This window comes from Natator depressus, chromosome 3 (genome assembly GCF_965152275.1).
Source record: "Natator depressus isolate rNatDep1 chromosome 3, rNatDep2.hap1, whole genome shotgun sequence".
Lineage (NCBI taxonomy): Eukaryota > Metazoa > Chordata > Testudines > Cheloniidae > Natator > Natator depressus.
Window position 1 is genome coordinate 165876898 of NC_134236.1, and position 25318 is coordinate 165902215.

Sequence of the window (25318 nt, forward strand, 5' to 3'; positions counted from 1 at the left end):
CCCATCTGATACATTTCAAACTCTCAAGTGTGCTGCAAGAGTCTAAATTAGGGTCATCTGAACTCCTGACAGGCATGATGGTTATCATACGTTTAACAGTAAAAACATTGAGATATTACTGAGTACCCCCCATAATTAAAAATCTTAAGCAATGCAATGGCATTTCATCAAAGTAATTCTATTTTAAAAATATGAACAATTTATTTAAAAAAAATCAAAGGAAGTGTATCATCAATGGGGCGGTGTAGTTTTTCATCACACCACCACTTATTCCTAACAGACTTACCTGTGGGATCTCAAAAATGGTATTATGAATGTTATTTCTGTTGGGACAATAAAATGTATTATTCCCTCCATACCTTCTGTAAATTCCTTTTTAAGCAAAATATTAGCAAAGGCAGGAAAGGTTACATAGGCTGTAGAACTTAGACAATATTAATCATCAATAAGACCATCTCCTAAGTCTCAGTTAAGGACTGATCCGCTACTCTTGACTTTAGCAAAAAACCCAAGCAACGGTAATAGGGTTATGTGGATTATTATGGCCATATATGAAAGCAGCTATCAAAGACACAGACTAAAACATGGTTGATTTGTATAGGAGCTGGGGAGGGAGGCAGGAGGGGATGGGTGCTTTACAACTGAGGCTGGACTGATCCCTGGAGCAACTTAGAACATCTTGAGGGCTGCTCTCAGTTGTTTGGGCTGGTCCTTGCATTCAGAAGGCTGTTCTCCCAGTTGGAGGTGACCACAGCAGAACAGTATGGCAGCCATGCCTCCTCCCCCTAGCCTAGGGCCAGTAGTGGGGAGGAGGGAGTAATTTCTCTGCGCTGGGAAAATCCACAAAATGACTGGTTAAAGCTGGCTTTCCGACTACTTTGTGCTCCCATACCAGATTACAGCAGGTTGAACAGGGATCCAGGACCTATTCCACAGGTGTAGTTTAAAAGACACTTATTCTTAATGAGTTAATGTCCTTAATAATAGGGCTAATCTGCTCCTGATTCAGGAATTGATGTCAGGAATTTTGCTATTGATCAGTGGGAACAGGGGCAAAGCTAATGGAATCTTCTGCTTTTAGAAAGGCAGGCCTGTCGCCCTTGAACAATAAGAAAAAAACCAAAACCATGGTTAGCTGTTAATACTATTAAAACTTATATGGTCCTTGTAAACCAGGCTCTGCTTTGGCCAGCTAACACTCCCTACCAAACCTTACAGAACTGCATTAATAAGGAAATGCTATGTCTGCCCAAATCAACTAATTTACAATCAGTTCTACTTTTCTTAGTAAAGGGTCATGACAAATCTACCATAAAACCTGGGTAATTTGCAGGCCTTATTGCTGTATTTGTAATATTTTTCTAGCTGTGTAACTCTGCCGTAACTGTTGACATTAACAACCGAGGATTGTCATCAGCTACTGCAGCTTGGTTGAATAAAACATATGTTGCAGTAGCAAAATTTCCTTTAATCAATATTTATCTCATCAGTTGGTTGGACAAAAGTTTTTAGCTCTTTTCAAACGTTCTCTCGGACACTGTGGCAAATTAGTGGAGTCATACTGTAGTTTTGTTGAATCATACAGCCAACGTTAGTGCCTTTCAGCAAATACTGAAGCTGCATTTCTTCAATACTAATAGAATATCATTCATCTACATTTAACTTCTGGAGGGCACGTCTTCATTTTTGGATGGAGCTCTTGAGCGGCCTGCTACAGTACTTATCAAACAGATTTTCTGAAACCTCTGGCTCTGTGTTCGTATCTGGAGAGAGTCCAAGTTACTGCATGTTTGAATATATTTTAAAAAAATATATTCTTAATATTATATTTCTTGTATAAACTGTTCAAACAACAAAGGAGAAAGGAGGAAAATACGCACATGATTCTTTTCTGATAGAAAATGTAATAATTTATGCAGGCAATACTGTTATTCCTTTTCCAAAGGGTCCATAACGTTTCTTCACAGGCTTTTAAAAGATGTCAGAATTATTCTTCAATCTGTACATCATTCCTTCAGAACCTGCTGCCCATTTAAGTGCAATTCTGTTTCTCTAGGGGGACGGATACTCTTTCAATGGCACAATTGGTTTTGCCATTATGAAAGCTTCATGTAGCCACTTCTTACAATAAGGAAGGATAGCTAGGATTAATGTTGTTCACAATACTGCACAGAAGGCTGGGGTAGCTTATTATGATTGGCCCATATCCTGCAGAACTTTCTGACTCAAAGTTCTCCTTGACTTCAATGGGATCTTTCCCGGATATGGCTGTTTAGGTCCATCATTTTTAAGTCGCTTATTATAAATGTATATTGTGTTTAATTAATAGAGCAAGATGAAATGTCTTAAAGAATTTACAAGCCAAGTTATCAAAGACAAACAGAGACAGGACTATAGTTCAGGTGAGGGAAGCTCTGGGGATTATTGATGATGAGAAGGTGGTAGGAAGAGTTACTGGAAAAAAAGCAGTGGATTGCAAGAGCTAGTTTGCATATGAGAACAGTGAGGCAGGCAGTATGAGTGAAGGTGTAAAGCAGAAAGTGGGCGGAGGAGACAAAAGGAGAGAGGATTGAGAAGGCACAAAGAGCAAGTGGAGGAGTACAGGGAAATGAAAGCAGAAATGTAGGCATAGCTTGTATTTTGACATCTAATACCTCTTTAACCTGTCTCATAATCCATCAGTTATGCATGGTTCTACTATCCATGATATACTGCTTTTCAATTTCTACTTCACACCTTCAGCAAATCCCTATTGTCCTTAATTTTAAGCAGAATATTTTAATGGAGTCCAATATATTCCACTAAATAGATTGAATTATTTCAGTTTTAGCCATGCATCATTTATGGCATTATAGATTTTATACTAAACTCTCTCTCATTGGATTTCATCAATTTCATTTTTCTGAATTATGACACAATGAGCAATTCCTCCAGAGTTGGAAAGAGACTCAAATGTCCCTGATGTGTAGTAAATCATCAGGCTGCTATTTAGAATTTTCTATTGCAGTCATCATTGTGGCATCTGAGTTCCAATTAGGGACTTCCACCAGAATCTGCACAGTGAAAACCAGAACAGACCATGGGTGAACTTGGCTCCAGTGTCTACCTGAAAGCCAAACGAATACAATACTCAGGTTCACTCAGAATCTGCTCTGACTTCTTCGAGTGCAGAACCTTGTGGGGAGGCCAGGATGACAGAAAGTCAAGTGGGCATTCCCAACAACGAAAGAGAAAGGGGAACAAAGGAGCACCCATTTAGCACAAAATCAAGATGTAAGGAATAAAATTTTAATCAAGGCACCAGGGAACTTGAAGAGAAGAAATTCTTAAATTGACTGTGCATCAATGCTAGGAGCCCAGATAATAAGATGAAATAGAATTGCTCATTTATCAGTATGAATTTGATGAAGCTGATATTACTGAAACCTGGTGGGAAGATTCACTTGATTGGAATCTTAAAATCCTTGGTTATAACTTATTTATGAAGGTATGAGTGACCAAAAAGGGAGGGGGAATGGCATGCTATCCTGAATCCTTATGGATTAATGTTCTAACAGATAGAGCACAAAATGGAATACTAATTGGTGTCTAAATGACAGAGAACGACAGCCTAGTTACACATCTATCTACAATGTGTAGGGGTAAATATCATGGAGGACTTAAATCTGAGTGACATATGCAGGTGATCTCATGCTGCCAGGACTAAAACTTCCTTGACATTTCTACAAAATTATAGACAAATTTCTCACTCAAAAAAAAAGTTGTATCCAATATATGGGGAAATTCTATATTAGACCTCACCTTGTCAGATAAAGAGGGACTTGATCTCAGAACTAAAAAGAAAAATAAAAATCAGTGGTTGCTTTGGTGCAAGTGATCAAGACTGGATTACATTTGTAATGTGCACACATAATAAACCAGTAGTATATTTATGTGGTGCTTTTAAAAGGCCAATTTCCCAAAGTTGAAAAAAATTCTGAGCCAAATCAGCTGGAAGAAACAATTTAAATAGAAAAATGTGAATAATAATTAGGAATTGTTTAAGAATATTTTACTGAAAAAGATTTGGGAACCATAGAGGAAAATCTACTGAACATGAACTCCCAGTGCAATACTGTGGCCAAAAGGACTAATTCAATCCTTGGATGTATAAACAGGGATATCGAGTTGGAGTATATTACCTCTATATTTGGCAGTAGTGCAATCTACTGGAGTACTGTGTCCAGTTTTGGTGTCCACATTTCAAGCAAGATGTTGAAAAGGGTTCAGAGAAGAGTTAGGATAATGATTAAAGGATTAGAAAACATGGCTTTATCACGAAAGGTTCAAGGAGCTCAGTTTCATTGTCTTATCAAAGAGAAGGTTAAGGGATGACCTGATCACAGTCTGCAAGTACCAACTTGGGGAACAGGAATCTGATAATGAGGGTTCTCCAGTCTAGGAGATATAACAAGAACCAATAGCTGGAAGTTGAAGCTAGACAATTTCAGATGGGAATGGTATGTACATTTTTGGAAGTGAGGATGATTAATCATTGGAATATCTTAATGGTTCTGGTGGATTCTCCATGCCTGGAAATTTTAAAATGAAGATTGGATGTTTTTCTAAAAGACATTCTCTAGTTCAGTGGTTCCCAAACTTGTTCCACTGCTTGAGCACGGAAAGCCCCTGCCGGGGGCCAGTTTGTTTACCTGCCGCATCCGCAAGTTCAGCCGATTGTGGCTCCCAGTGACGGCAGTTCACTGTTCCAGGCCAATGGGAGCTGCTGGAAGCGGCAGCCAGTACGTCCCGCACCGCTTCTAGCAGCTCCCATTGGCCTGGAGCGGCGAACTGTGGCCACTGGGAGCATCGATCGGCCGAACCTGCGGACGCAGCAGGTAAACAAATTGGCCCGGCCCGGCAGGGGCTTTCCCTGCACAAGCAGCGGAACAAGTTTGGGAACGACTGCTCTAGTTCAAACACAGCTATTGGACTCAAAACAGGAATTAATATAGGGAAATCTTATGGCTTGTGTTAGACAGGAGATTAGTCAGGTGATCATAATGGTCCCTTCTGGCCTTAAAAATCTATGAACTTCTTCATCATGGGGTCCTCAGTCAGTCGAAAAGTCAACCTCAAAATTGTACTAATGGAGTAGCATGTTTGACCTTGAAAAGTCACTTGTAGAGCGAACTCTTTGCACAACAGGGCAGGGAACCATCCTGTAGTTGGAGAAAACACTGAATGAGGTAACTGGGCTTTTCAAGTTAAGCTTTTACGATTTATCAACATAGAAAAAGCTTCTTCCAGACAAGACTTACAGCATAATACCATATACTTTTATACAACTTCCTTTATACAAAGTGCACAGGAGTAGAATAGAAAGATAGTGTTTTAATATTTTCTTAGAATAGCACAAAAATCTGCCAAAACTCAGACTCCTCAAGCTGATTTCTGTTACTTCTGAAACCTTAACAGCTATGGCTACAACATTCTCTGTTGTGAGTACTCACAGACATGCTTGAGCAATGGGTTAAAGAAGCACACAGTGAGTCTCTGCATCTCAACATGATGAAAATTTCAGTACCTGAGGGATGCAATTACTTGAGCAAATAGTGCCAGCTATTCTAGGGCTGTATTTAATCTGACCTTAAAAAAAAAACCAAACAGAGAGAGAAGTGTATGACAATATCCTGAACCCCTGCATTAGCTAAGGGAACATGAATATATATACATATATATATGAAGAATGAAATGTTCCTTTCTGTAGCCACAATGAATATGCTTGTTGAGGCTACAAAAGAGAGAAGGGAGGGGAAAGGGAATAGGGTATGCATTCTTGGTGCTTGAGAGAAATCTGTTTGGCACTGTACAGTGCTGCATCACCTGGCAAGTATCATTTTACTTAACATGTGTCATAAATATAAAGGGAAGGGTAAACCCCTTTAAAATCCCTCCTGGCCAGAGGAAAAATCCTCTCACCTGTAAAGGGTTAAGAAGCTAAAGGTAACCTCACTGGCACCTGACCAAAATGACCAATGAGGAGACAAGATACTTTCAAAAGCTGGGAGGAGGGAGAGAAACAAAGGGTCTGTGTCTGTCTGTATGCTGCTTTTGCCGGGGATAGAACAGGAATGGAGTCTTAGAACTTTTAGTAAGTAATCTAGCTAGGTATGTGTTAGATTATGATTTCTTTAAATGGCTGAGAAAAGAACTGTGCTGAATAGAATGACTATTCCTGTCTGTGTGTCTTTTTTGTAACTTAATGTTTTGCCTAGAGGGATTCTCTATGTTTTGAATCTAATTACCCTGTGAGGTATCTACCATCCTGATTTTACAGAGGTGATTCCTTTACTTCTATTTACTTCTATTTCTATTAAAAGTCTTCTTGTAAGAAAACTGAATGCTTTTTCATTGTTCTCAGATCCAAGGGTTTGGGTCTGTGGTCACCTATGCAAATTGGTGAGGATTTTTACCAAACCTTTCCCAGGAAGTGGGGTGCAAGGGTTGGGAGAATTTTGGGGGGAAAGACGTGTCCAAACTACGTTTCCTAGTAAACCCAGTTAGAGTTTGGTGGTGGCAGTGGATATTCCAAGGGCAAAGGATAAAATTAATTTGTACCTTGGGGAAGTTTTAACCTAAGCTGGTAAAAGTAAGCTTAGGAGGTTTTCATGCAGGTCCCCACATCTGTACCCTAGAGTTCAGAGTGGGGGAGGAACCTTGACAACATGCAATAGGGGAATGAATTTAAAAGCATCCATAGGCCTTGCCAACTTGTATCTGTTTAACTCTTACCAAGGATTGAGTTTGGACTCAAATGCCTACAGTGCATAGTTAAAATCAACACACGTGAAGTTTAAAAAAAATCCAGGTCCAATTAATAAAAATAAATCTTAATGTATGACACGGTAGTACATAGAGGCCCCAACCAAGATTAGGGCTCTGTTTTGCTAGGTTCTGTACAAACATTTGGTACCGATAGTGCCTTACCCAAAGAGCTTACAATCTAAGGCTACATCTATATTTGGACCAGGAGGTGTGATTCCCAGCTCATGTAGAGGTACCAGCTCTATCTCTGCTCGAGCTAGTGTGCTAAAAATAACAGCGTAGCTGGAGTAGCATGGGTGGCAGCTCGGGCGAGCCATCCTGAATATGTACCCTGGGCATGTACTTGGGCAGCTAGCCAGAGGTGCTACCCATGCCACCTCAGTGACAGTGTTATTTTTAGCATGGCAGCTGATATGTCTATGCAAGCTGGGAATCACATCCACAGCTTCAAGTGTAGACATAGCCTAATAGAGAAAATAAAAGGGTACACAAAAGGAAGCTTTATTATCTCTGTTCTACAGATGGGAAACTGAAGCACATAGAGATTAAGGACCAGGTTCTCATTTACACTCTGCAATGAGAAGTTAATGTAAATGAGAATCAGTTTTACGTGACTTGCACAAGGGGACACAGGAAATCCACAGCAAAGCAAGGAACCTAACCTAGAATCCCAAGGCAGTGCGTCAACCACAACACCAAAATGTTCCAAAAATATTAAATTAAGCCCTTGCAGTTTCACAGAATTCAAAGCATGTTCACTGATACCAATAGATATGGTAAACATTAATTTCTGGAGAGCTTTCAAAAGTGTAAACGGGATTTAGGAGCACCAGTTCTGTTGACTTCCAATGTGACTTTTGCCCCTAGGCAACGCCTTTTAGGCACTTCTGAAACTCTCTCCCTTAGTGATGAAGTGCCCATCTCCACACAGAGTATCTGGGATACTCAATAAGCTTTAGATGGAACGTAAACAAAACATGGATACATGCCCAGAGAGATCAGCTTGTTTCTTTCACAAAACTGGATGAAAGAAAATAGTCCAAAAATAGCAGATGATGAAGAAAAAAGGAGATCAAATTGGTAAAGATGCACTGACATGAACAGAAAGGCCTTGCTCTAAACCCTGAAGAGAGCCACAAAGGGAGCCTGGCAAAAATCCTTACCTAGGAGGTTCCAGAAATTGCTTTCCTGAGCTAAGGCGGCCCTGTAAAGGAAAGATTCAGATGGAATATCAGGAGTACTGTACAAGAATTACCTAGCTGACTGCAATTGCCTCAGTGTAACATAGAGAGAGAGAGGTTTTTCCTCAAGTGTGTCAGGCTCAGATTCATGGGCGGCGCGGATAAAAGGTCAGGGGAGGCAAAAGTCCACCATGCAGCAGGGAAAATGGCTGTGGCGCAGGTCACCCCTCCAGAAGCGTGCCAGCCTGCCACCACTTTTGGAGTGCCGTAAGCAAAGCTCGATAGAAGGGGGTGGAATGGCACCCAGACCATGGCCCCGCCCATGCTCTGCCTCATCCCTGTTCCACCTCTTTCCCCGAAGGCCTCCCCATGGCCATGCTCCTACCTGCCTTTTCCCCCCAAGGCTCCACCCTTGGTCCACCTCTTCCCGCCCCTGCTCTGCCTTGTGCCTCATGGCCTCCCCCTGCCCCCTCTCTTCCATCGCTCACCTAAGGCAGGAAAACGCGATGGGGCCTTGACCCCATGGCGGCCCCTGCCATTCTGGGAAGGGGACCAAGAGAAACAAGTGGCAGGAGCCTAGGGGGAAGGGGCAGAGAAGAGTGAGTGGCAGGCGGGGCCTTGGGGGAGGCAAGAGGTGGAGCCAGGGTGGGGATGGGGGGGGGAAGGCTGAGTGGGGGTGGGGCCATGGTCCAGATGCCAGTGGCCCAACCCACTTCTAGGGCATTTCCGGTGCTCGCATGTGAGCCTCTCCAAATGGAAGACTCACACACCCCCTATGCTAAGATTACTAAGGGCTGTAACAGCAAGATTTGAAGTAACCTGTTTATTTACTAGCAGCCAGTGCTGAGTGGGCATCACAGATTCCTTCACCACTTTTCCAGAAAGCAGGGTTCCAAACGTGCAAATGGTTAAACATGCTGTGAATGCAAGCAATCACATGTGTAGTGTCATTGACATCAGATGGACTACTCATGTGAGTAAAGTTACAAACATCCTTAGAGGTTTGCACGAATAGGGCCAAGATGAGCAGCTATCTTCTTTAACTACTGCAGAACTAATACACATATTGTCTTCAAAGAGAGGAGATTAGATTAATACCCTTTCATTAATTAGACGCCAGTTCTTTTCTCAGAATAAGTGACTATGAATTCACACTAAAAATGCACTCATATCAACGCTTCGCAATCAGCTACTTGAATGATACCACTAAACATAGGCAACACAAGACAGCGCTAGATAAAGCGGAGCAGTTCACATTGTATCTCCACTGAAAACAATGATTCCTTGTATTGTCTTTGATTACTGCAGATTAAGTATTTGCAGATGACGTGAACCTAGAGCACATGGAATGAATATCTTGCTTCTGAACAAAATATTTTTTCTTAACTAATGAATTTCTGTTTAAAGCTTTTTAATCAAGCCTGTTCTCATTAGCCATAACCAAAAGAGGTTTTACTTATCCCCAAATGTTTACTGAAACCAAGCCATTTGGCTAACTGATTACATTTTAATTAAACTACTTTATCATCATTCCAACGATGGAAACAAATTTACATGAAAAAGCACATTTGAACTTAAACCAACACATCTGACTGCGAATTAATATGTATGTAACTGAATTAGACTATTGTAAAACACCTCTGGGCATATTTTAATGGTCCATGCCTTAGGTGCAGTGCACTGTATGACAAGTAACATAAGACAAATTAATGTATCACTAAAACAAGTCCAGGAGTCTCTTACTGTTTAATATGACTATGTGGTGGTACATTTGATTCTTTTGCTTTACATATCTGTATCATATAGCGAAAAATCACAGGAAAATATTAGGTTTCAGAGTAGCAGCCGTGTTAGTCTGTATTCGCAAAAAGAAAATGAGTACTTGTGGCACCTTAGAGACTAACAAATTTATTTGAGCATAAGCTTTCGTGACCTACAGCTCACTTCATTGGATAAAATATTATTACTCCAAACACTGAGTGCATGGCTTAACTATCAAAAATAGTTCCTATAAAAAGAGACATTTCCTTCCAGCAAGATAGGTGTACTTTTCTACTGCACATATTTTCCTTTAATTGATATCTATGTTTACCTGAGTTTATATATAGTGACATAAAATCAATATATATTCAACCAGACTGGTACAAATGAATTGTATAATGACATCAGCTATTTCAGCCCATGCTGTACCTCATATATAGGCAACTTTGATTCATGCCCTAAAAGCAAACATTTACTTTATGTTTGCTGTTCTCTAATCCAAATATAAACGAAGAAGCAAGTTGTTCTTAGATGCAAGATGCTCTTACCTCTTCCTTTGTCTTTTTCGATATGACTCTTAGCCAGTCTCCAATCATGCTCAGGACAGCAGCAAAATAAGCAAGTCCTACAAGGATCCAAAACCACACCACTGGCTTGTAGAAATCAAGGTATTCAATGTCTGATCCCCCTGAAAGACAGTTAAAAATAAAGTGTGCTTCATATTGGTATACACAAAATTGTATTTAATGCTTTCCTTTTCTAAAACACTCAATTTTAAAAATGTACATTTTTAAGGCTTTTAAAAAAATTCTTTTTCCCCAACTGAGTTTTTCACATCAGTGCAAATAAGGATAGGCAACAAAATTAAAAGAAAGAAAATCACTGAACAAGACAAGGGGCTAAATTCATCCCTGGTAAAAAAGTATTGAAATCCATTGCATTACACAAAGGATAAGTGTGGCTCAATAACTGCTATCAGGTTATAATAATTATAAAAATGAACCCACCTAACAGCTGACAAACTTATTTATAAGCACTGCTGGTTCTCCCATACTTGCTCCAAACTCCTATACTATGTCAGCTTTAAGGGCTGATCCAAGTTTAACGGAGGAGTAGGTAATATGTCAGGGTCTGGGGGGTGGGGTGGGGTGTTTGTAGAAGCAGTTAGAACTACATTGAATAGAGGCTTTTGTCTGTCTAGGTATATTCATGGTCCCCATCACTTTAGTGCCCTGAGCACCTCACAAACATGAATGACTTTGTCCTCCCCACATCCCTGGGAAGCAGGAAATAGTATCACCTCCATTTTACAGATGAGGAAACCAAAGCACACGGAGACTAACTAAACTGCTCAGGGTCACAGAGCAAATCTCTGGCACTGACAGAACCCAGATCTCTAAACCAAGTGCCAAGATCATCCATCTTTCCCTTTTTATTAAAAAGGAGCGAAAAATCTGTGAAATGCCCATGGTGGGGCCATCATAAAGAATAGACATTCCAATTCCACAGGGGACTCAAGTTATGGTTACCACAGAGCTTTCACTCAACATTAAGTAGTTTATATTTAGTACCACATAGCACACTGAGCACTAAACCCCACACTAGCAATTCAGCCTGGCCATGATATGATAAAGCCCCTAATCTGGAGCCTCTGAGACTGCAGATTTGGCAGCAGCATCCAAACCAGCCATGTTTATAAGCTTGTGGTTGTTATTAATCAATGAATCCACAAGTTACACGGAAATAACATACAGATTATGGAATTCTACTGATGATTACTTATTAGAGGGAAAGGCTTTTTAATGCATAGATTTAATTCTATATGTACAAATAATAAACGTTCCTGTCAATCAAAACTGTTGGGACAAACCCATGGATAACAAGATTTTTTATTCAATTGTGTATGAACTTCCAAAAATACAGGGAAATTCTGAATTCAGTAACATTCTGCTATTCCACTAATGGCAATGAAATGTAAAAAGAGGCGCACAGATATAAGAACATAAGAATAGCTATACTGATAAGATCAATGGTCCATCTAGCCCAGTATCCTATCTTCCCATAGTGGTCGGTGCCAGATGCTTCAGAAGGAATGAACGGAACAGGGGAATTATCGAGTGATCCATTCCCTTTCGTCCAGTCCCAACTTCTAGCAGTCAGTGGTTTAATACCTGGCACATGGGATTGCATCCCTGACCATACTGGCTAATAGCCACTGATGAACCTGTCCTCCGTGTACTTACCTAATTCTTTTTTGAACCAAGTTATACTATTTGGCCTTTATAATATCTTTATATTTTATCTTATTATACACTCAGACTACTATCCTTATAAAACTGAGGTTTGAGTTGAAATTATACATCAGCAACATAGGGAGGAAAACCTTAATATAGAATGTTGTAATTTAAGGATAGAAAATTCATTGCCAGGATAAGGTGGAAAAATATCACTTGCAAGTGTGAATTTAGCAGCCACAAATAATGAGATATAAAATGTGCTTGACTTGACAAGAAAAATCTTATCTATAAGATCCACTAGCGTGTTTAAAATGAAATGACAGCCATTAAAAATGATGAAAAGACATTACCGGCTTTCTGCGTGCTTGCTCAAATGTAGTCTACTGGACAACGAGGCAAATGGATGTGAATGAGGGTGGTAATTTGACACATTAAAAATGTTGGTCAAATGTTATCTAATTGCTTTCAAGACAGAATGGAACCTTGAGCTACTAACTGAGCCAGAGTTATGTATTGATGAAAAAAATCATGTACAAAATCTTTTTCGTATGGACTGCAATTCCCCTTACTTATGCAAAGAGATGGATCCTCAGAAATAGGTAACACCCATTTCTCCCAATTTAATGAGGATCTTATGTTGGTATGGCAGAATATTTTTCATATACACTTTTTATTTATTGAGATCTAATATAAGATTTAAAGATTGCCTGTGATACGGGAGGAGTTTCTCTCATTTGTCTTAGAACACAAACATGCAGAAATAAGAAGGACATGGAGGTTGCTCGTCATGAGAGCAGCCTGGGAGGAGATCCAGACTTCATTTTGCAGCAATTTTTGCTTCTCCATAGTGGATGTTATTCTTGCATATATTTTATCATTATTTTAAAAGCAGAGGTGCTTTTAAAAAGTTTTAACACAAAAATGGTAGTCCTTCTACCGTACTGAATTATTATATACTTGTATAATGAATTATTATATACTTGGGATGATTTAACTGGGAATTGGTCCTGCTTCGAGCAGGGGGTTGGACTAGATGACCTTCTGGGGTCCCTTCCAACCCTGATATTCTATGATTCTATGATTCTATGTTAGTTTTTATACTGTGGAGTTTGTTAACAAAACAACTGGAGCTGCACTATGCACTATTTTTATTTCTCCTCTTGTTAAAAAGGTGATCCATGAAGGGAAAGTGCAAAATTCCAGCAAATTAACTAAGTGTGATAAATACACTCAACAGCCAGCCTAGGAGGGGCATTCAGCAAAATTTTCCTTTATAAGTGACTTTCTTCTTTTAGATCCCAGAATATTCACCCCATTGCAGCTGGCTCCCACTCCAAGCGATGGCTCTGCCACCAATAAACCTTGCTGGAGTCTGGAAATAGTCTATAGGAAGTCAGGAATGTGTCCATTTAAAATAAACTGCTTGGTCTTGCACATATAGGAAAAACATAAAGGAAAACTATTTTAAGTATGGAAAACCCCATATATATGTTTTAAAGCCCTCAGCATTTAGCTGACTCACTAAAAGCTGAGTCCATGCTACAACAAGCTTCTCTAGCAGCTATAAAGTCACAAGCATGGTGCATGCTGCAGCATTATTCAAAGTGGGAGTCAGATAGTCCCTACAGAGATGGTTGTGTGGCACCAAGCCTGGAGCTAATATGCTAACTTCTTCTCTTCCTCTGGCTGTGGGAAGCATTCAGCACATAAGGTTAAACCTCATGGAGTTCTGTCATAAGGTTAACCAAGAATCTCATTAAATTAAATAGGTAAGAGAATGGGATTCAAATCACTAATACAACTGTTCTGAAGTTAGAGTTAATGAGATTCATTAACTATTGAATCACAGTTCAGATGAATCAGTATGATAGCAAACGCATCCCCAATAAAATGTATGAGAGTAGCCAGCTAATGAATTTACCGGTTTATACTGTAAAAAACAAAGAAAAAGAAAGGAGTTCAATATGTAACACATTTGCATTGACTTTATGCAGCATAATCATTTACTCAACGTTGTTATCTTTATTTTAAAAGCCAGAATGCTCTATTTAGCAAGAAGCTGAACCCATTTGAACATGTTTTCTTTGCAGAAACAGTACTGAGGGACAAAATTCTAATTCTTTGGCCAGGTGGTTTGTGCAGCCTGGATACAGTTACTAATAATGACCATGGAGAAGAGCTGTGCCCCTCCACCCGGGGACACGGTCTGTTTGATCTCTGCACAGATCCATTGATCGCACCCCTTGCCTGCCCATAATCCTCCCTCCATGGGGCTCTATAGAGGTCCACCACTGAGACCTCCTCACCAGTATGCAGGGGAGTGTGGAGTACACCAGGGGTCTGACCCAAAGCCCTTGAAATCAACGGGAGTCTTCCCATTAACTCCAGTGGGCTTTAGACCAAGCTCCAGGATGGGGTCTACACTACTGCTGCCTCTCTGCACATCTTCCCCACAAATTAGTGATTTGGGACTTTCAATGGTTACCTAATACATCCTAGAACCTGGGCCCAATCCAAAAGCCCTTACTGAGATAACAATCCCTTGAACTCCAATAGAAGTGTTGTATTAGTAAAGACTTCCAGATTGGCTCCCCATTGCCTACCAAACTGAGAATGTTAAAAAAAGCTACTTTTACAGAAATACAGTATATTTTCATATTGTTTAAGCAACATTGAAACAAAAGAGAAATGAATAATTATTTCTGTAAAAGTAGCTTCTTTTTTTGTTTCAGACATTTAAATATATATTTATTTATATATAAATAAATAAGAGACAAGATAACCCCTCCAGTGTTGTAAGTTTCAGTATAAAGAGGTGGTTACTCTAAAGCTAAGGCTTCAAATATTATTAGTGCCACTATAAAGAATGCTCTTCTCCTGGCTCTGGTGAGCTGTACATTTGGGACAGCCAGCCAAAGCCTTTCAGGCAGATGCAGGACATGTGGCAGAAGCAGTCTAAGGTAACAGGGAACTAGGCCATTTTGGCTTTATAAACTGTAACTAGTATCTAAAGCATATAGGCAGCTACTGCAGAACAGGAAGAACAATTACAATATGCTCTCTCCAGTCTGATCTATTGAGGAGGTGTATAGCAACATTCCATACTAACTGAAGCATCAAGTAGCCTTCATAGTTCACTCCAGGTAGAGCTTATTGCAACAACCCAGCCCCGAAGTGACGAAGAATGGTTTATGTCAAAACTGATGTAACCCCAGTTATAGTTATAAGAACTTATCAGAAATATCATCTAGTGGTGGAACATAAACTGTGCTGCAGTGACTAATACACTTAGCATTCCAGCTTTACGGGGTTGCGTGAAGCAAAAACTGTCATTAGTATTGAACTTTGCTTTCAATTATAGGGCTAAATAATTTCATTGACTCCAGTACATTAGTGGAAACATTTAAGTCTCCATCTTAACGTTGTTAGGCCATTTCTGTGCCCTGCAGACAATGGCAGCACTATCAATAATGCCAATATACTGAATCTAAGCACTGCAGAACACCGTAAAGAACTTTAAGGTGAACTTTAAGGTGGAGGCAAGTAAAGAGGATATTTTGGAGTCAATTTTCAAAGTGGTGAGCATGAGATATGCAGGCAAATCTGACCATGCATTAAACTGCACTGGTTGTGATGTGAACTTACAAGTCAGGTCAAGTTTATTAATAATGACTCAGCCATAGGCCAAATGCACCAAAACCTAAATATAGCACAATAAACTAAATTCAGAATTTTAAAATCTATATAAAAACAAATTTGAAAGAATATAAACTAATTAAACCATATATGCTTCCTACGCCACTGGTCTTTTCCTTCTTTTAGCACTTGACCATACAAATAGGACAACCCCTTGGTGCATAGATATGTTGTCAGTTCCTAATAAGTATTCTGTTTTCTGAGAGTTTCTAGAAAAAGGCATCCAGGACAAAAACACTAAAAGCCATTTTGATCTCAAGTGGCAATACAAATTACAATATAATAAATAATGGGGTAGGACTTCTACCTGGCCAGAGCTGCATGGACATTTGGTTACATTTCTCAATGCTGGTATATTGGCCTTCTGAGTAAGCTGACTGCATAGATTGAAAATGGAAAGCTCTAAAGGCCCTCTTCCTTAACTTGTTATTGGACAAACTGTCTAAATATCTGGCATATTGATAAGTCTTTTTAACAAGGGGGAATCAAGATAACATATTGCCATGTCTAGTTGCTTATCAATATCGTCTAGTCTCAGCTTGATTAGGGATTTCATATTTTTAAACTTAAATCTAATAATTTCCAATTATGAGAGGTCTAGAGAATGAAAAGAATTTTGAATGTACTCTAACCAAAAAAATGTATGTGAGAAAGCCCTGCTGAACAGTTTCTCTAAGCAAAGCCTTTGCAAACATTGTGGAAGCATACTATGAATGTGAAACCAAAAATTGAGATTATGGATAGTAAAGAATTCATGCTTGACTCGGCTCTAAGAGCAGCTGGGGTAGTACTTGGGAGACCAAGAATCTTTCTAAGAAATTTGTTTTCAATCACTTTCAGTCTCAAGGGATTATTCCATGCCCTTATTTCCGCACCATGCAAAATTTGAGCTTATACCTGACACCTTGGCCTCAATCACTAAGGGCAAGAGCAATTAAGTTGTCTCAGTGAGCCTACAATATCATGCATACCTATGAAAATTCAAGCCTAACAGACTTGCATAATTTATTTATATGCAGCTCCCATCTTTGACCTTTGTCTAATTTACTTGAGTTTTTGGACATCTCATTTCAATTGTATATAATACCTGCCATATTAAGATTAGCTATTTCAGAAAGGCTTGACAATACCTGTTCATCCACCTGTTATCCACTTTGCACTATTTTTATATACAAATAATTTATTCTTGAATTACAAATATTGCCGCTTTGAGGCTAACTTTAGTACCTGATAATATCTTTCATTATACTGAAAGATGACAGATGTGACATGAAAAAGCTCTCCACTTTTGACCTTCCTAGAACATTTATATTATTGGCCTGATTTGTTCTGTACTATTAAAGTCAATGGTTTCACTTCAAAGCAAGAGAAGGAGAGAATTTAGAACCACTGTGTCCTGTTTTTCAACAGAGGATATTCCACAAGCCCTGTCTCTTACCTCATTTTCACAAATAGGAACTACAGCTGTAAAGCTTTGTTCAGTTATGGAAATTATTTCTTTCTCAGGGACATGACCTGCAAATTAGATGGTCTACCAACTACCTAATTCTGCCATGCTTACCTATATTGATTAGTGCCCTCCTCTACAAGTAGCCTCATTGGAATAAAGGACACTACTCATGTAGTAAGATACTACACCATGTGAGTAAAGGTGGCAGAATCGAGACCTATGTTAATTAGACACTATTATTTACATAGCAACCAAAGCACAGCACGCAATTCTGTTTATATCAGTGAAGTAACTCTGGTTTACACCTTTGTAAAACATAAATATATGAAAAATGAGAGAATAAAATGCAATATAAAATAACTCAATGGTGAGGTCAACACATCTTGTTAAAACTATTATTTATGTTTACATGGTATTTTGTTTGATTTTTATAGTACTCAGGAAAACAAAATCTTTAGCATTAGAAATCAAAATACAGGATATGGATCAATGGAATGCCACATTTTACCAGTCACTTTTTATTTTCCTCAGTAGGTACTGTAATATTCCATTTGAAAAGTTTGTCACTTTGTTATGTGTCGTGGCAAAATACAATATTTTGACACTTGTTTTTGTCACAAATTGGAACATCAAAATATCAAATCCTTTCACAGGAAGAACATTATTTAATTATTTTCTTGAATATATAACAAAAGAACTCTCTCTCCATCTCTCTCACCCCTTTTTTCCCATCCTGGGACACTGCAATCCTCTATGGTTGCTTTAACATATCCTACTCTAGTGGAACTAGCCACTGAAAGTTTCCACTGGTTCCAAATGGCAACTAGGTTTTCGATATAATAAAGATCTGCTAGTCTACTGCTTCCTGGGAATACTGAGTCTCGAACAGAAATCAACAGAGACAAGGAGAAAGAGTCTAGTGGCATCTACTCAGGGGTGAAAGTAACTTAAAGGACTTACCGGTACTCTGGAGTCCTGAGCAGGGGGGCGTGGCCTCGACTGGAAGAGGCGGGGCCTTGACCGGAAGAGGTGGGGCCTTTAAATACCCAGGCCCTTTAAATCAAGGTTTAAAGGCCCCAGGGCTCCGACTGCGGCTGGGAGCCCTGGGGCCTTTAAATCACCCCTGGAGCTACCGGCTGCAGAGGCAGCTGGGAGCCCTGGGGCGATTTAAAGGGCCCCAGGCTCTGGCTGCCGCTACCACAGTGGAACTCCGGACCCTTTAAATCACCGCTGGAGCCCTGCTGCCGCTACCCCAGAGCTCCGGCAGGGGGGCTCAGGTGGTGCTTTCAAGGGCCCGGAGGCTCCGGCTGCTGCGGGGAGCCCTGGGGGTTCGGGGGGGGGGGTGCTTTAAAGGGCCTGGTGCTCCCCGCAGCGGCCGAAGCCCCGGGCCCTTTAAAGCACGGCTGGAGCCCTGCCGCCACTACCCGGGGTTCCGGCAGCGGGGCTCGGGGGGGGGGGGGGGGGCTTTAAAGGGCCTGGGGTTCCCCACAGCGGCCGGAGCCCCAGGCCCTTTAAAGCGCCCGCCTGGGGAAGCTGGTCCAGTCTGGCACGGCGTACTGGCTCTTGCCGGTACGCCGTACCGGACCATACCGGCTTACTTTCACCTCTGCATCTACTGGAATTTCTACCAAGGCAGCCTCCATTACAGCCTTTCAGTTTCATTATTTTTCTTTACGTCCAAATTTTCTGTTTGCTCCCTTCCTGGTCCCAGCTACTCCAATACACACTCAATCTCTCTCTCTTGTCTCCCTAAGGATTCAAGTCTCCTCCTTACTTTTCTCAGCCTCTTCGTGTCTTGTTTTCTGCAAAGCTCCTCTCTTTAAAAAGTAGTGAGGTCTGGGCAGGTGTAAGATGCCAGTCTGGGGACTTGCCTCTTCTCTTTAGGCACAAAACAGGCACTATTCAGGCAGTGGAAGTGGCAAGCTACACCACAGTGCCCAACCAGCGTACCTTAGTTCTGACCTGGAAAGATCATCCCTAACGTATGGCTACACTGCAGCTGGGAGTACTTCCCAGAGCAGATAGACAGACACGTGCTAGCTCTGCTCATGCCAGCACACTAAAAATAGCAGTGTGGCAGCGGTGGCATGGGAAGCGCTTGGGCTAGCCATCCAAGCAGGTACCCAGAGGGTCAGGCGGGCTTATATTCAGGCAGCTAGCCTGAGCCACTGGCCGTGCCAACAAAGCCACACTGCTATTTTTAAGCACACTAGCTCAAGCAGAGCCTAGCACGTGTTTGTCCACCAATGCTGGGAAGCATGCTCCCAGCTACACTGGAGACATACCCTAAAACGGAGAGGAGGGAGGCTACTTCAGACTCAATTAAAACTTGGCCCTCACTTCTGAGACAGCAGCAGTGCCAGTTGTAAATGAATTTTTCAGCTGTAAGACACCTATGCACTAAGACCTGGACTACAGCTCCATTTTTACCTGTCACATGACACAACTGTAATAAATACAAAACTAGGCATCATTTCACATTTTACAGCTCCAACAAACTAGGAGATTTTATTCAGCTGATGCACACTACTGTCTCAAAAGCATACAGGATTTACCCACTACTTCAGCAGAGCTAAATAGAAAAAGGAGAAAGCCATGCTACAGTGACTGAGCAAAACTTAAATCTTAATACAGTACATGGTCCCTATTAAGTAGCTAACTTGCAAATGTTCTGTATGCTTTCTCATATCTAATAAAGAAACCTAACCATTAAGTTAGCTATATGTTTAGAATTATGGAGAAATGAACTGATCTTTGCAAAATATTCCAGACACCTGCTGCTGATGCAAAATAAACTAACTCACAAACCAAGGATAAAGTTTAACAAATCAGCAGCCAACTTCAGATCTGTCGCAACCATTCTGAGTGTCACAGCTACAATAGAGATAGAAGTTTGATGCTCTTCCTCTGAAACCATGGGCCCTTACAACTTGAAAATCACCATTACCAGTACAGGACCCAGGACACAAAGGCAAGCAGTTATGTGGTACACGCATTGACGACATTACTATATAAATACCAGTCTTCTGCACATTAATCTGAGTGGAAATAAAAATCAATAGTTTCATGTTAATAGTGGAAATGTGAAATGAAAATGTATATAAAATGAACTATTACTGAGTAAAATCATGCCAGGATGTTCTGCAGAAAGATAATGTGTTTTCTGGTAAAATACAAGTTTTAATTATACTGTGCGGTGCAGGAACAAAATTATATCAAATGAGCCCATGAAGAGACAAATGTACAAACATTTATATTGAAAGAAATGATTAATGTGTACTCAATGTTTCAGTTATAGCCAAGTGGGCCATTTCACATTATGCCCCTACTATAAATATAACCAGGCCTCGCATTAATGTACTGCTGATTGCATCAAGATAATATAAAACACCCAAAGCTTTGGCTTTGAAGCAGTGTGTCAGCTTTGACATAGTGCTAGCCAGCAGCAGGTGAATCTCACTGGAATCACAAATTCTGAGCCAATGTCTACTCCTGCAGCCAGAACAGCAAGCAGAGGAAAGGAAGAGAACATAAAGACCATAGAAAGGAATATGGGAGAAAAAACAGCAAGAGACATAAAACATAACATGCATTCACATTTTATATTTATGTGTATGTCACACAAACACTATGTTAAAAGAACATTACAGTTTTCCAGTCAAGCAATCCGATGAAGTGAGCTGTAGCTCACGAAAGCTCATGCTCAAATAAATTGGTTAGTCTCTAAGGTGCCACAAGTACTCCTTTTCTTTTTTCAAAAATTAGGAAATGCCACAATTAAGTTTGCCAGTGTAACCTTAATTCAGCCCCCTTGGGCATAAGCATTATACTACAGTCTTTAATTACATGATCACATGCTATATTTTACACAAGGTCTCTGCCTCATTCAGTGCACAGGCTAGATGATGCTCATTGAATAAATCCCAGCTGCTAGGAGCAGCAATTGCAGAGAAAGACCTGCTCAGTTCCTGCAGCCTTGGATGAAGCATGCTTAGTCATTCTGTGGGGATTTTCCACTGCATGCATCCGATGAAGTGAGCTGTAGCTCACAAAAGCTTATGCTCAAATAAATTTGTTAGTCTCTAAGGTGCCACAAGTACTCCTTTTCTTTCTGTGGGGATGGTGCATGTGCAGTCCAATCAGCACTTGGGAGCTGTGAGCATGCTCACAACAGAAAAAACTCTTCAGAAATATGTAGCTCCCAAACTCTAACAAGTTTTTACCAAGCGTATGTGAACTGTGACTTTTCAAAGTCTATAATTTGGCCAGATTTTTACAGGAACAGACACATTCCTTACACCAGGACAACCTCCCTGCCATGTTTCAAGTCCCTGCTAAAAAAACATGGAGGCATTAAAGCTTCTCAAAGAAACAGTTATTTTAGTTAACAGTAAAAAAAAACAGGATTTTTTTTTAAACGTGGACAAATAATTTTTCTCTATCCTCATTTTGAAAAGTGGTTACAGAGTTTTAGCTAAAACTTTCATTAAAAAAAATCACTCAGTATGGACATTTTCAGCCCAAACAGTTAGAGTTTGGCAAAGTTATAAGCAACTGAAAACAGGGTCTTGTAATGGAAAGTGCCACACAACCTTAACTACAGCACAATGCTGCCAAATCTGCCTATAACATACACACACACAAATAGATACAGGGCGAAAGTGAACACAGGAGAAAGAAAGCACAGAAAAAGAGAGAGCATGACAGCTAGGGATATTTGTACAGCTGAAACCAAATTCTGAAACAATATTTTGACAAGTGAGAGCAGAAGATCACCATTGTCAGAGCTGTTTTTAAATGACTCCAGTGTAAAAACCAAAATATTTAACAACCTGAAATAATTTACTTATTATTATAACGTTGTACTTGTCTAAAGTAAGAAAAAAGTATTACAAAGTTAAAACAAGGTTTTTTGTTCTTGTTCATGCAAATGATTCCGATTGAAATAGCAAAAGTATCTACATTCTGATGGCTACATGAACAATAGTTATATTAATTATCACAATGCCAATCCTGTATAACTATTAAAAATATTACAGATTTAGGTTGCGATAAAGAATCATGACAAAATCTTACCTGCAACATAGTCACCAAATCCAATGGTAGTTAAAGTGATAACTACAAAATAAATTGCATCTAATGTGCTCCAGCCTTCTATATGCTTGAATATTACAGCAGGAAGAGCAACAAACAGCACACAGCCAAACAATATGAATATTATTGTTGATATGATGCGAATCTTTGTCTGACTCACATTCCATTTCTACAGAAGAAAGGGAGAGGGGAGAAAGAAAAATCCATGGTTAATAAAACTGTGATTGTACTTGAGCACCTATCAAATCCAGAGTGAGGAGCATCATCTTTACTAAGGAGCAGAGCTGGATGAATAATTAATTTTTCAGTTCATTGGCAGTTAAGAAAACAAAAATCAGTCAACCAGAATGGCAACAAAACGTTTCAGAATTTTTGGTAAACTGACACAAATCAACAGAATTTTTTTTTCCGGTTGAATGAAATATTTTGTCCAACCAGAAACAAAGTGTTTAATTTATAAAGGCATTTTAATCCTTTTGAAAAATAAAAGCAAAGGAAATGAAGGGCTGGAGTTACAAAATGGCCAGAGGAGGAGAAGGAGCTCTACTTATAACCTTTAGCCAGTGGGTATGCACTCAGCTGGGATGCGTGAGATACAGGTTCGAATCCCTAATCTAAACTAGGGATTAGAATCCAGGTCTCTCCCTGCCAGGTTGAGTGCCCTATCCCTCAGGCTATTGATTATTCTGGAGTGGGTTCCTCTCAGCCTCTCCTGTTAAAGCTATTCTACTTCGCACAAATAATTAAATATGCATTGGAGCAGGGCCCCTCTTTTCTCATCAACATCTCAAATAGCTCCTAAGTGTCCTTGTGAATCCAGCCCGAAAAAAAATTTAGAGCTGAAATGATTCAACAAATTTGTGACTAGATTTCAGTCCACCTAAACTGCATTTTTCAGCACATAAACTATTTGTCTGAAATTTTTTTCCCAGCTGCACTCAGAAGGATAGGATATTATTATTCTGGGTACGTCTACTCTGGAATAAAAGAGCTGCAGCTGGCCCAGGTCTACTGATCTAGGTTTGTGGAGCTCAGGCTGCAGAGGTAAAAATTGGTGTGTAGATGTCCTGGGTCCCAGAGCTCAGGTTCCAGCCCAAGCACAAATGTTTGCACAGCAATTTTACAGCCCCACAGCCTGAGCCCCATGAGTCCAAATCAGCCAATCCAGGCCAGTCGCAGGAGTTTAATTGCTTTGTAGAATTACCCTCTGAGTCCACCACAGGAAGAGAGGTTTTTATTCAAAGCACACGTGGATATTCCAGGAAACATCTGCAGACTCGGAATGTGATTCCCTTTTTGGTCTGAACGAATGGCATTTATACCACTAATACTAAATAGAGTAATAAAGTAATACTAAAGTTTCAGCAGATTTGTCATACTGGCATACTTAACTAAATGTTTAAATGGGCCTCAAATGGCTTCTATTTTTGTGGGTGCAGTTTTGCACCTGCAAGTAACTATGAGTAAAAATCATGCATTTTAGCCTCCTAAATATCTGACTGCACCCACAAATCAGGTAGTTGCCTAACTATATTGGTTCAATTAAATGCAGGCAGAAAATTGTACCCACAAAATTTGAGACTTTCTTAAAATCTGGCCTATTGTAGAGACAATAAAGGAGCTCAGAAAAGAGCTTAACTGGTTCCTGATTGACCTTTCCTTACACTATTTTTTACTAGTTTAGTGCTTGTGAAAGCTAGTCCAGACAGTCATCAAGACCAAAGCCAAGCTTTTATCATTCAAAACCAGGAAGCACAGGCTGTGGTGATGTAAAATCTCCTATGATGTGACTCAATTTTTATTTTATTTTGCTGGTGGGCAGTGGGAGGGGAAAATCACCTCTAAGAGTGAGAGAGCCATTCAGTGTCTGACTATGGAAATCAAACCTGCAGAGACTGCCAACTAGGGAGCAAATTGCTAATCAGTTTTAAAATATGGATACTGTGACAAATTTCCTCCTCTACCTTGGTAGGTCTTGTGCTTATTGGTGGATTTGCTCGCCTTGGAGCTTCACAGCAGCCCTCAGTTTGGCCGTTTTCATGAATCCACAGTCCAGGTCAACTCCTCCTGTGTCTCACCAGGAGTTGGGAGGTTTGGGGGGAACCCAGGCCCGCCCTCTACTCCGGGTTCCAGCCCTGGGCCCTGTGGAATGCAGCTGTCTAGAGTGCCTCCTGGAACAGCTGTGCAACAGCTACAACTCCCTGGGCTACTTCCCCATGGCCTCCTCCCAACACCTTCTTTATCCTCACCATAGAACCTTCCTCCTGGTGTCTGATAATGCTTGTACTCCTCAGTCCTCCAACAGTATGCATTCTCACTCCTAGCACCTCTTGCTCCCAGCTCCTTACACACGCACCACAAACTGAAGTGAGCTCCTTTTTAAACCCAGGTGCCCTGATTAGCCTGCCTTAATTAGTTCTAGCAGCTTCTTGATTGGCTGCAGGTGTTCTAATCAGCCTGTCTGTCTTAATTGTCTCCAGAAGGTTCCTGATTGTTCTGGAACCTTGTCTGTTACCTTACCCAGGGAAAAGGGACCTACTTAACCTGGGGCTACTATATCTGCCTTCTATTACTCTCCTGTAGCCATCTGGCCCGACCCTGTCACAATACCTATCTGTTAGGAAATGAATTAAGCTATTTTCCACACAGGGAGACAATTAGCCAATAAATGCAAATAGAGCTGGTCAAAACTTTCCAGAATCTGAATTTTTCAACAAAAATTTTCATGAAAATTTTGATTTCTGAAGAGAAGTAGGAAAGAATGATCAAAACACCTCGTGATGTTTTCTTTCCATTTTTTCAGCCAACTCTAGATGCAAATGGCTCTTGGTTGCCAATGATCCAGCTGGGTTTGAAATGGTGGCTTTGAGCTGAAAGTCAGTACCCTGAGCCTTTTCTTCTCACTTGTCTTAAAGTCAGCATTTGCTTGGTGGATGAAACTGTCTGGCATAACACTGTTCTGCATTGTGAGAATCTCAAAAGCAACCATGCTAGCAGACAGTTCCTACTATAAAGGAAAACAGGCAAACAATATGGCATGCTGCACAGAATTGGTCCCTTTGAACCTACAACAGTTGCAGTGCAGTGCAGTA

The 25318-nt window shown here is 40.3% G+C and overlaps 1 protein-coding gene across 3 annotated transcripts in view; it reads right to left on the reverse strand.

Annotated features, from left to right (window-relative positions):
• The window catches only part of KCNK2 (potassium two pore domain channel subfamily K member 2), a 207343-nt gene that overhangs the window by 26454 nt on the left and 155571 nt on the right, over positions 1 to 25318 (reverse strand). For all 3 annotated transcript variants that reach the window (XM_074949261.1, XM_074949262.1, XM_074949263.1), the window contains 2 exons: positions 22209 to 22395; positions 10298 to 10437 (listed from right to left, as the gene is read on the reverse strand). In XM_074949261.1, coding sequence (XP_074805362.1) covers positions 10298 to 10437; positions 22209 to 22395 — 327 coding nt within the window. The remainder of the gene's footprint in view (positions 1 to 10297; positions 10438 to 22208; positions 22396 to 25318) is intronic.